Here is a 12,623-nt window from a genome sequence, read left to right on the forward strand (position 1 = left end):
CAGACAGGTTAAATGACCTCCCTAAAGACTCACGACCCATACGTAATAGAGCTTGAACTTGAACCCACGTTTTTTAAACTCTAAATCTCTTGTTCTGTTTTTTTCTTCCATGGTACCATTATGCTATTTTCATTTTAAAGAGTTAACCCAACGTGAGGCTGTGTTTATAAATTACGGTATTCTAATCATGAAAAAAGAGTCCAATTATTCTTTTTTGGTCAGAGAACAACCTAAAGTACTTTGTTCCCATGGGAGGACCATATTTTCTGCAAACTGACTCTCTAGACTGCCTATGGACTGAAAGGGCAAGAGACCCAGAACTTTCTCTTATGACTTGCAGAGAAACTGTGGATGTAAAATTTGAAGAAGGCCAAGATGTATGGTGGTAAGAGGTGTGGGTTAGTTAGTATTGCTCCCTAAGGCAGAACCAAGGTCCAGTGTTCACAAGGACAAATTTCTGCTCAACTGCAGAACTCAGTAATGATTAGACCTACTTACCAATGTACCAAGGTTGCCTGATAAGATATTGACTGAAAGAATTCAAATGTTGATCCACATATTTATTCATGCATTCAATAAACATTTATTGACAACCTACTGCATATCAGATGCCTAGGTGTATGCTGCCTTCAAAATGCAGAATCAGAGAAACTATTGTTAGAGCTGGGAGTCTACTGGGAGACAGATAATAAATAAAATTTTAAAACAATCTTGCTGGGAAAAGTGGAGTACTATGATTCATAATAACTGAAATAGGGATGGAAAGGTCTATAGTTACATGTCAGCAAGGAGATGACATTGAATTTGAAATCTGAAAGATTAGAAAGGTCCAGCATACAAGGGGAACTAGAAATAACATGTGCAAAGGCCCTAAGGCAGAAATATGGTAACATGTTAAAAAGTCTCAAAGAACTGTGGGAATTGAGGTGGAATGGAAGAGAGGACTGGTGGGAATAAATGAGAAGAAGTCCGCAGGGATGAACTCAGGTAGGATCTGGGGAGACATCTGGATGTAGTTCTAGTGTGATGGGAAGGTGATAAAGAAATTTAGGCAAGGGAGTAACATTACTTGCTTTATGTTTTAAAGGATCACTCTAACTGCTGGTCAGGGAAAGATTGTAGGTTCAAAGGGAGAGATCAGGATGCTCTTGCAGTAGATCAGGAGAGAGATGGAGGGTGCTTAGCCTGGTGGCAGACTATGGAGATGGAGAAGACCAACGAGATTATTGGCAAAGCCAGCTGAGATTTTTCATGTATGGCTGTGGGGATTGACAGAAAGGAGCTGAGGGTGATTGGTGATACCTTTCATCATGTTGGGGAAGACTAGGGAGGAACACGGTTGGAGGCAAGAAACTTCTAGATAATCATTTTCCAGCAACTCCAAAATCTTGTGATAGATTCCAGTGGTTCTCAAGGAGAAAGATGCCATTTGTTCAGTATGTAGAGATGTGGGGGAAGGAGCTTTCATACTTAATCAAATGACAGGATGGGGGCACTACTGACATTTTATGGACAAGGGGTCAGGGATGCTAAAAGTCCTGTATCACACAGGACCACTCCCATGATAAAGAAATACCCCATCTAGAATGCCAGCAGCTTCCTTGTCCAAAAACATTGGTGTAATGAGAGCTTTTCAACTCTAAGAATGTAGAAAAATGTGTTTTTTCCCCCACTGTCAGCCATTCATCTCTTTTTGTGAATTATTTGAGTCAGGTTCTTTTCAGAACTAATTGACTGAAATTAGCCACAAGGAGCAGATGGAGATTTTGATGGAGGAAGAGGTGTAAAGCAGGAAGGAGGAAGGATAAATCTTGGAGAGTGGGACTTTGGCGGTGGGTAGGGCTTCGAGGCTGACACTGAGGGGTTCAGAGGGAGGAGAGAAGACAGAACAGCAAGTGGGAACAGGCAAAATTCAAACTTCATTCTGTGTTTCCTACGGTTCGACTGCTAGTTGCCTGATGACTGCTGGAGTACATACTGTCCAGCCATGTCCCCACACTTCCCTTCTCCACCCCTTGTGCACACTTTGAACTTTTCCTTTTGGTCATTTGAGTCCTCAGGGTAAATTCTTCCTTCAGAGGATCAGAGAGATGCTGTAAGCTTAGAACCCAAGCAATGTTGTGTACTCTAGAAGAATAAAGAGAAGCAACAGTCTTAATGGCTAGTGAAATCACAAACTTGGGTGAGAAATTGTTCTTTCCATCTCTTCTAGCTTAATAAAGATCATCTTCTACTTATTTTCATGTACAGGGTTTTATCTGAGCCTCACAACAATGCTAAGAGGCAGAGCATATATATTAGTCTGTCCATTTTATAGATTTGGTCATTGAGGTTCAGGGATATCTCAAAATCAAGCAGCCCATAGGGGGCAGAATGGGAGGAGGTGGTGGGGTGTGTGTGTGTGTGTGTGTGTGTGTGCACGCACATGCATGCACACACATACGCCTGCACAAATCTCGAGTGTACGACTCCACCTGAGGTTTCCCAACCACAAGTGGACCCCTGGTGAGTTCTAGGAAATGGTGAAGAAACTGTTTCAAAATAAGTATATGCCAAAGGAGAGCTGGATACAAAAGTAACTGCCCAAGAGGCATTTTCTCAAGGTAGAAGTAGTGAATAGGCCCCCTGTTGGTATCTTTCCTGGAAACACCAAACTGAGGGAGTCTTTTCAGCACCTTAGAAGTAGAAGACTTGACTCTTGCTGGGTCCCTAACACTTGAGGCCCCTCTTTCATGCACATTGCCTCCTGCTGTCCCCATAACAGCTCAAGTAGGGCTGGGAACAGTCTCCATTAGGCGTGATGAGTCAGGCCATCTTTTGCATGGTAGGAGCAAGGCCACGGTGTTACTCAGTTCTGGAGGTGCCATTCACCCCAGAATACATGACTGGAGCCCCCTGGAGTTGTACGCTGGGAGTGTGTATTGTCAATGAAAGGTCATATAAGGGTGCTGCCAGGAGGGCAAGCTGTTTCCCCTTGCGATGGGCCCGCTGCTCCCTGTACACACACTCTCACATACACACATGCCTGCCAGCCCTCACCCTTCTGGGTAGCCTTGGTTCTACTTTGGTACATGGAGCCCAAGGCTCTCTCTTTTTGAGCCCAAACGTTGTCTGAGACCAGGTAGCTTTTTCCCCTCAAATGGAGAAAACTTTTCTTCTTCAGGCTAAAGCGTGGGCGTGACGTCATGGTTAGACATGGCAGGCAGGAGAAGCAGAATGACAACTCTGAGGGAACCAAGAAAGCCCAAAGGGGAGACAAGGTTTAGAGCTAAATCAAGATTGGATTCTGTCATGAAAGGCAGAACTGGCAAAAGCATCATTACAAGGCATTAACCTTGTTACACAAAGACGAACAAGCAGAGGCTGGGATTCAGGAATAAATTACACATAATAAACTAGACAGAATAGGCTGAGAGCAACATTAGCGATGACGCCCTAAGGGGAGAAAAGGGCAAGATAGAGAATAGGCCAAAAAAAAAAAAAAAAAAAAAAGAGTAAGAATAATCTCTGGAAACAGGGGGCCGGCTGCACATTTCACCCCTTTTTCGGCTTGGCTCCCTAGCTATTAACTTCACTTCTGTGAGGAGGTGTCTATGAAGGCTGTCTCTCTTTTGTTTTCATTTGCTGAAATGAGCATAAGAACGGCCACTCAGAGGGCCCCTTTTTCCATTCACAGGGACTTGTCCATTTCTGTGTGTTTCTAGCACAAAAGAATCCATTTCCATTCAGCCAGAGCTGCCCTTAGAGTTTACGTGAGGTCCAAGCCGGCTCTTTCCTATTTTCTTCCAGGCTCGCTGATGTAATTGGCTGTGCAATCCTGACTGTGGCCAAGGTCTTCCACTGTGAGAGGAATAAGCGTCAGCCAGTTCTTGGTCCCTCGTAGCTGAGGAAAAGCTAGAGTCTGGTGTCACGTCCAACACGACTCGCATTTCTTGCAGCAACTTGCTTTTGGTTGCAAGTAACAGAAAACCCATTCAACAGCAACTTAAACTGTAGCATCTGTTGTTAGTAAATGTTTAAAGGTTTGAAGCTGTGCTCCATGGTGTTCTCAAGAGCCTAGGCCATTATTTTCCCCCCGCACCGATTTTAGCATGTTGATTTTCATCCTCCATCTTGAATCTTATGGAAGCAATGGCCACCACTCTGGGCACAGGGGCCTCACACAACAGTTATCAAAGGGAGCAAGTGAGGGGAGAGGGCAGACGGACTCTTCTCAAGAGCTGCTGCTTATCGTAGAGATTTATTCTCAGAAGCCCCTTCAGTGAACTTCCCCCATCTCACTGGCCCAAACTGGACCATGCTCGAAGGAGTAGGAAAGCAAATGCTTGGCAGTGGAGAATGAGATTACCCCATGGCTTAGACCCATCATGGTTTCCCAGACTACCGGATCAAAGTCAGGGTTGTTGTGGCAAAGAAGGTGGGGATAACTGCCTTGAGTGTGGCAGCAACCGTTAGTATTTTAAGATGAGGTAATGAAAACAAATATGGATCTTGTATTTCTGTGCACCAAACGTTGTTCCAAGGTTCACTGGGGCTTGCGTACTTAAGAGTCATTATCATCCCTTGCATCGCATAGAGGAAGAAACTGAGTCAAGGAGAGGTTAAATAACATACACAAAATTACTTAGCTGGGAAGTGACAGAGTCAGGATTAGGTAAGGTGATAAAATAGTCCATGTAGCACACAGTCAGTGCATGTTACTGAGACCAGCAAACAGGGACCAGCATGTTAGGACTTCTGCTATCACTGGTGTACTTCTACTATTACTCTTCTCTATAATCCCCTACCAATAAGGCTAAATCATGAGCCTTATTCACAAATGAGAAAGCCAGCCCCCAACAAGGTCACATAAATTGCCCCGGTCAGCCAGTGGGTGAGAACTGAACTTGAATGCAGACCTAAGCTCTCTGACCACCTAGTTCCAGGAGGGCTGTTCATGCCACCGGTTCCCAAGTTCAGGAGTGTTGATTCATGGCTCTCCTACTTACCTGTGTTACTGATCCAGGACTTCATTTGGAAAACTACAATTATTAAGGAATGGTCAGATGTCAGGGAAGGGTGCTGGAAAAGATGGGATGGTAATTTGGAAGCAATTTTTTATCCTTATGTCTTTACAGATTTTGAGACACTTCTGGATTTTTTTGTTTTTATTTTTGGTTTTGTTTTGTTTTTTTTTGTGGATCTAAGCAGAACATCACAAACAGAATTTCTCATCTGACCTCAGTAAAGGCTCCCTGTGATGTCATGGTTCTTGGCTAGTCAGAATGGCTATACTTATCAAGCACTTATTGTATACCAGACGTAGGCATACACTGTCCCATGTGGTCCTTGTGGATGAATAATCAGCAACCTATAGCCATAACTTTTTCTGTGCCGTGGGTTGAGGGAAATGGAATCCTCCAGTCAAAGAAAACAGTACCAGAACATTCCAGATGCCCAGACACATGACACCTAATTCTCTGAGTTAGCCTCTCTGCAATGCTCAAATATTTAATAAGAGTAATAGGCATGGTCAGCTGATCTGAAGTTTGAACAATTCTGGTTTTATTTTAAAGGAAGATGTGTGGTGTGGTTTTTTTATTTTTTTCCAATCTAAAGGTCATCTGATTTTTCTCTTTCTGCTTATAGTCATGAGGCATCCTTATCTAAACAGTGATCTATTGTTCTGATTCTCAGACCCACCGAATTTTTTTCTTCTTAACTTCAATTTTAACAGGATACTTTCTCATTTTCCCCGACAGCAGGAAAAGTATCTAACAGGGGGAAAAAAAAAATCTCTGTGGGCTTTCTAAAAATCTTCTTAAACTGAGTTCACTATGGAATATTTTATGCAAATAAGTCACTTTCTCTTAGGTTATGACATCTTTCCCTTAAAAAGTGATCACAGCATTGGAGAAATCCTTGCTAGCTTATCTTTTCTTCCCAGCGCAACTTCAACAAAGAAATATAAACGGCAGTTTAAAGGCTTCAGAAATCAATTTAGTCCGTGAATCCATTTACTTTAGATGTTAATGAAACTTGGTGGGTTTAAAAATAATGAATGTTTAATAAGACATAAATTGAAAGACATAAACACTGTCAGCAATAACATAATGAAGTTAATAAGTCTTAGCCTCCCCCTGCGCACCTCCCCTCTCCCCAGACAGGACAACTTGAAGAGTTCCAGTGAGGCTTACGGGAGTTGGCTGGCTCTCCCGTTGGCTAAAACTTAAATGTGGGTTTGGAAACCTTAGTACAATTGGGAACTGAGCTCTGGCCGATAAAGTATGCTATCACACCGTATTTAGTAGCTGCAGATGGTAACGGCTTGCTCTAGCGCTGTATCTTCCAGACATTTGTGTAACAAACTCAGTTTCCTGTCGTCGAAGGCAGGAAGCACCGTGAAACTCTTCACGCTTTGAACCAAGAAAGACCAAGACATTTTGGTGGACACTCGCTCTGCCCTGGGTTTAAAGAGGGGCTTTAACTAATGAGCGGAAGCAAGCACGTGATTAAACCGTGCTCAGTGCTGTAGACCCTCAGAATGCCTTCGGGCTGGAAGCTGAACTTTTTGTTTCTTCTTCAAGAGCATCAGCCGCATGTCCAGCCCTCCTGCTTAGTTCCTCTTTAGCTCTGTGGTTCTGTCCTACCCACCAGCCATGAATGTATCTTTCCCTTTTTACCCTCTGAATTAATTACCCTGTCTTCGGGCTTTATGTTGCAGGCATCTGGTAAATCTGCAGTCCCTCCTCTCTGCCTTCGCACCCAACGGGATGGTCCACCTCACAGCTTGGGAAGTGGCTTGTTTAACCTCACAGGAGCCAATCCCTTACTAAAATAATTTGCAGGGGGATCGTGCAAACCGCCAAGCATGAGATCTTCTCCCTCCTAATTCAGCAGTGGGCTCTTTCTTGGCAATAGAGTGGAACTCGATTTCATCTATCAGCTGGGGGAGTGTTAGATGGATGGCTAGTTCACTGCTGGCGATCAATACATGTTAATACATAGTCAACAAATGGCTTTCTGTGGGTTGGGCAGGCATGGTGATCCTGCAGAAAAAGGGGCTAAGCAGTTGCTCCTGGGAGTCTTGTCTAAGAAAATGTGTTTGGGGCTCAAGGAGGATTGTTCCTAGGTGGGCATGAGTGATTACCACTGTTAAAAATGATCTTTTTTTCATTTGTGCGTTTGTGTGCATGTTCAGAAAGAAGGCGAGAAACCTGAGAGAGTCCAACCAATTGCCTCATCTACCTTGATCCATTCCGACCTGACATCCGTTTATGGCACCGTGGTAATGAACAGGACTGTTTTGTTCTTGGGGACTGGAGATGGCCAGTTACTTAAGGTTGGTTTTCTGTGCCTTCTTCAATGTCAATTTTCATCGTGATCCATTTCGTGCTTTTGAATTTATTTACTTTTTTTTTTAATTGTTTCTGCGTTATACACGACATCCTACCAACTGCTCTGTGAACTGCTCCGAGACCCTCAGAAATGACCACAAAGAGATTTCCGGAAATCTGTATGTGATGGCCTCCCTAGCCATGTGTAAGGAAACTCGAACCACCTTGCTTCCCAGGAGCATGCCAAGTTATTCTCCCTCCTTTACTTATAAGCTTCCGGGGGAGGTAAATGGGGGTCTGGCCCTCCCACTCCCCACCTTCCTAAGACAGTTCACCCTTTGCTCCATGTCTCCTTCGTAATGGAAATGTACGATGCACCTGATTTCTGATAACTTGAAACAGATGAGGGATGGTACGGTTTGAAAAGTAGAAAGAACAGGTGTTCCTTCCCTCCAACCCACTTGCCACCCATGGAAGGGTTTTGTTTTATGCCCTTTGTGCCCACATCAGGGAGAGGTTAGAGACCCAAAATCCTTTGAGACCCCCCTGACTTTTATCTGGGAGGACTATTTTTTCTGTATGGGTATACCATGGGTCAAGTTGAGGTTATGATTCACCAGGGGCTGGGGCGAGGCAGTGGGAGGAGGAGAAGATAAACCCAGGGTTACCTAATGACTTGTCTGGAGTGATAGAGCGGCCGGCCTCTTAGCTTCATCAGCAAGCATTTATTGAACACCTCCCGCAGCCTCAACAGTCGGGGCTGGGAACGGCGCGGTTTCTGTCACCTTAGGCTGATGTTCCTCTCTGCCTCCCGGCAGTCAGTTGATTTACTGTCAGCTCAGATTCTAAATTGAGTACAAACAGATTTGATTTCTCGACTGATCTCCCATTGACAACTAGCTGTGTGACTGTAGGTGAATTGCCTAAGCTCTCTGGGCTTCCTTTTCCTCATCTGTTAAATGAGATTGTGCTAGACAACCTAGAAAACCCCTTTCTCTCCTGATGGCCGCTAATTCCGTCTTCTGTGCTCTTATCTCCCACTTTCGCCAAAACTATTTGCTTGTTTCCCTGATGTGCATTGTGTATTCCAGTCACCCCCGCCCCCCACCTTTGTTCATGCTGTGCCCCCTTCCAGGATGGCTTGTTTTTTTTTTTTGCTTTTTGTTTTGTTTTTTTTTTTTCTCTACTGAAGCCTACCATGTGTCTGTGCTTTGGCTCAGCTCATGCTCTACCTGCTCTCTGAGGCCTCCAAAGCCCAATGTTTTGACCATGTTTTCCCCTCCTCTAAAGTACTCATTAGCTGTCTCCTTCTTTTGGCTCGTTACAAATGTCTTGCTTTGATGGCCAGCCTTTTCCCTCCTGTTGGTCTTGCTTCCCCAACTTCATTTTTTAAGCTTCTCGAAAAGGGGGTCCCGAATCCCCACAGCCTAATACAATGCTGCATGCCTGGTAGGCATTTGATTTAATCTGTTTTCTTTGGAGGAAACCCAGTAACATATGGGAGAGAGTTTGTTTGTATACACATTCTTTTAAAATATACATTGATCATCTTTCCTGTTGCGTGAGCTTGATTTCCTGGGGAAAGGTAAACACCCATCCGTCACTCTACACAAGTTCCTTGGCGCCGTGCGGTGACACGTGTGGCTCCACCAACCCGGGCAGGCGGATTGGACCCATTTCACCTGGCACAGGAAGCGGCCATCAGTCCTTCCTGGGGCCTCCTCACCAATTATCTCTTCAGATGGAGGCTCTTTCTGATGAGTTTTGTGATGAGAACACTGTTTCCCCGAAGCCGAGCCAACCAACCGAGCTACATGGTAAACGGGAGGTGAGGGAACACTTGGCCCAAAATCATTCCCCGGGGGACGGCCTGGTTTTGCCTGTCCTGTCGGCTCACCCCCGGGGCTGGCGTGCAGCTGGCCAGGTTGCCATGTTGTTGTGGCGTCAGAGGGCTGGGCCCGGGCTGCAGCTTCCAGCTGACGAGGAGGAGGCAGCTGACTGAAGTGGGGCTTTCCTCAGCGTCTGTGAGGGGCACACCTTCAGAAGCCTTCCCTGCAGCCTTGCTTTTAGGATCCAAATAACACGGGCAGGTTGGTTGGTTTGGGGCTTTATTTTGTGACTGCTGGCATTTGTGCTTTGTTTCCCTTGTGCCTGTCCCTCTCCATGTTCTAAGGAATTCCGTCCTCTCCACGATGCCATGAGGTAGTTACAGACTAGGCCTGTTTTACCCAGAAGGGAAGAGAGGCCCAGAGAATGTGGATGATTTGCCCAAGGTACACAGGGCACAGCAGAGATCTGCATATGGGGGGACTCCTGCATCTGCGCTAATGTCCCCCAAACTACCCTGAGTTTGTGATGTCTGCCCCAACCACTCCTGGAAGGTTCCCTGGGGGGGACGGGAAGCACATTGATAGGGATCCATGGAGGGGTAGTGACAGTGGAACCCATGCTCCTAGGGTGTCCGTCCGGGTTTTTAGAAGCACCAGGAAGAATCCCAGCTCTAGGAGGAGCCTGACCATATGACTAGAGGAATACCTGTATGGCATGATAACTTCCGGGGAGTTAAACCCTGCTCCCGGCTTCACTCAGGAAGGTCCCTTTCCTCAGGAGGAAATTGTGAGGGAAATACCTGAACTGACTTGGCCACGCCAGACTCCCTAGACCAGCCCAGTAATTCCCAAGACTTCCCCATGTCTTAGACGCAGCCCATGAAATTACCCAGAGTCCCAAGACCCGGGCTTGTGTCACTGATTGGGAAGGCATAGATAATCCCCGAATGCCTTTATTCAAAGACTTCAAGCTTCTCCCTTGCCAGACTTGTCACCAGAACTGTTAGAAAAGATGAACATTGATAGACACAAGCTTGGCTTCTGAAGCCACAGAGCGGAGGTACTAATAAGCAACGCAAAACACAACCCAACCCGAGGCAGCCGGTGGGAGGAGGAGAAGAAAGAGGGCTTGGATCACCCACAGCCTGACTCATCAGTTTCCCAGTGATCAAGAGCTGGCAGTATTTTGACAGACGCCAGGCACTGTAGTATATGCCTGCTTGGATGAGGGGCAGGAAACAGCAGTTGGGGGCCAATTGCTTTTTTTTTTTTAACCACTACACACATACACGCACACACTCTCTCTCTAACTTAAATCTCCGAAAACCTCATGGGATTTTAGCATTGTTCAGTGAGATTTTAAACCTCAGGTTATTTAAATTTTTTTTTCTTATTACGAAAATAATATATGTTCCTAGAGAAAGTTAAAAAGTAATGGGGGTGAGGAGAAAACAGAAACAAAACAAAACAAACAAACAAAAAACCCTAGTTCTGTTGTGTAGCGGCAACTGATGGCAGCATTTTAGAATTTTTTTTTTTTTTTGCGTAGTTGAGATCAGACTTTATCTAATTTTGCACCCATTTTTTTCCCCTTAATGAGGGAAAAAAATGCCTGTATTAAAATGTTATGGAAAACCCTTTGTAAATAGTATTTTTTAAATAGCTGGGTCATATTCTGCAATGGGGTAACATGATGCTGGGCTTGGCCAGGGATACTGAATCATTTTGCAAGTGTCCTTAAAGACCCTCACTGCCTCCAGGTGTTCTGGCCCCACCTCCAGAGGTAAGATTGAGAAGTGGAAGAATGGAAAGCTTTGTGATATGCTAATGTCTGCACTGCCCTTTTTTCCTGCGTTTATTCCTAAGATCCCTTGTAAGATTTTAGAAAAATGGAAGTTTAGAACTTGAAAGGGTCCTTTCCACAGTGCAGTCCCTGGTTTTATTGAAGTGTGATCCTAGTGGCTGGGAGTTGGGTTGTGTCGTCACCCTATCCCCCGGGGTTATTTCCTCATTTTACTTCCTTTCTGAGGAAGATCGCATGCTGTACTTCCTTGGTTGTCAGCATCTCCCCTGCGATCAGCTGAGTGAGGATGGCCACGCTGAAGTCAGCTTTTGGGGATTCACGGCCCACGTGTTGCACACCCGCACCCTGAGGGCGTACCTGTTTTTATAAACATGCACCGAATCTTTGTCCGGATTGTGGTACAGCTTATTGTGGGGTTTGGGTTCCTTTGAGCTGACTGTCGCATGTAGAAAATTGTCCTTATTTCAAGGGCAGAATTGACTATTTTGAGCTTCTTCCAGGTGGTAAAATAAGTAATAATGGAATATGCATGAAATTTGAAATTTGTAACTTTATGCATGCCCATTAACCTTTCTTGTAAGCATAAAAAATAAGGCATAATAATGGCCAACATTTCTGAGCTCTAACTTCTGTGCCGGGCATGAGAACAGGGGTCTGCCTGGGTTAACTCATTTCATCCCTGTGCGTCAATCGTGTTACCATCCCCAACTTTATAAATGAGAAAGGCCTGAGGCTCGGAGTGGTTAGGCAACTTGCTCAAGGTAATTGGAACTGAAGCAACTTGTCCCCCAACCGAACTGCCCTGCTAATTAAAAATGTAGTCTGTAGAGATTAGTGGAATTTGTAGAACTGGTTTTGTTTTGTTTTTAAATTTTTCTTTCAAATATTGGCGTATCTGAGTTAATACCAAGTTGCAGGTATTTGATGTTTCATGAGGAGGGCTCTGGCTTCTGTGGTTTTAGTTTGTTCCTATTTGGGGATGGCGTCTGGCACCCTAACCCGGCAGGGTGTAGACATCTGTATTAGAAGGCAGAGGCTCCTCCCCTCAGAGCTGCGAGTGGCTCATAGGAGCCTCTGAACCCCTTATGGGACCCCAGCTTTTCCCCTGTGGGCTCTTTGAGAGCAAAGGAAGAAAATCTGTGTTCAAGTTGATTTTGGGAATGGTTTTTGTGGTAGGCAGCTAGTGTGGGGTTTCTCCAACATCCCTAGGACTGAAGTAGGTTTCAGAGGGGCAGAAGCCCTATCATGTATGTCCCTTCCCATATTGAGCAGAGAAGCACTGCTTTGAGTCAGGACTGGCAATCTCTGTGGCCTTCAAAACTCTATTTCCCCAGGTGGATTTCATTTATCCAACCATGGAGCAAAAGTCAGACCAGTTCCAGAAAGTTCTCCCATATCCTTGCAGGAGGCAAAGTGTGTGACACCTGAAGTCTGCCTTGATCCTGGTCTTAAAGTTGCCAAAGGAAAATAAAACATAACAAAAATAATAAGATACTTTATAAGGACAAGCTCTCTTTCTATTCCCAGAGAATGTTCAAATAAAGGAAAGGAGGCCATGCAGAACCCGGGACAGGACCTGGGGCCGGAAGTAGGTGTGGTGGGGTTGGCTGAGCTGAGGTAATAGATCAAGAAGCCAAAACATCCGGAAGTGTCAAAACTTGGAAATGGCCTCCA

At 45.1% G+C, this 12,623-nt stretch overlaps 1 protein-coding gene across 2 annotated transcripts in view; it reads left to right on the top strand.

Annotated features, from left to right (window-relative positions):
- Positions 1–12,623, top strand: part of PLXNC1 (plexin C1) — a 141,333-nt gene that overhangs the window by 12,041 nt on the left and 116,669 nt on the right. For both annotated transcript variants that reach the window (XM_032874229.1, XM_032874228.1), the window contains exon 2: positions 7,181–7,321. In XM_032874229.1, coding sequence (XP_032730120.1) covers positions 7,181–7,321 — 141 coding nt within the window. The remainder of the gene's footprint in view (positions 1–7,180; positions 7,322–12,623) is intronic.

The sequence above is a fragment of the Lontra canadensis genome, unplaced genomic scaffold (assembly GCF_010015895.1).
Source record: "Lontra canadensis isolate GAN:19392208 unplaced genomic scaffold, GSC_riverotter_1.0 scaffold52, whole genome shotgun sequence".
Lineage (NCBI taxonomy): Eukaryota > Metazoa > Chordata > Mammalia > Carnivora > Mustelidae > Lontra > Lontra canadensis.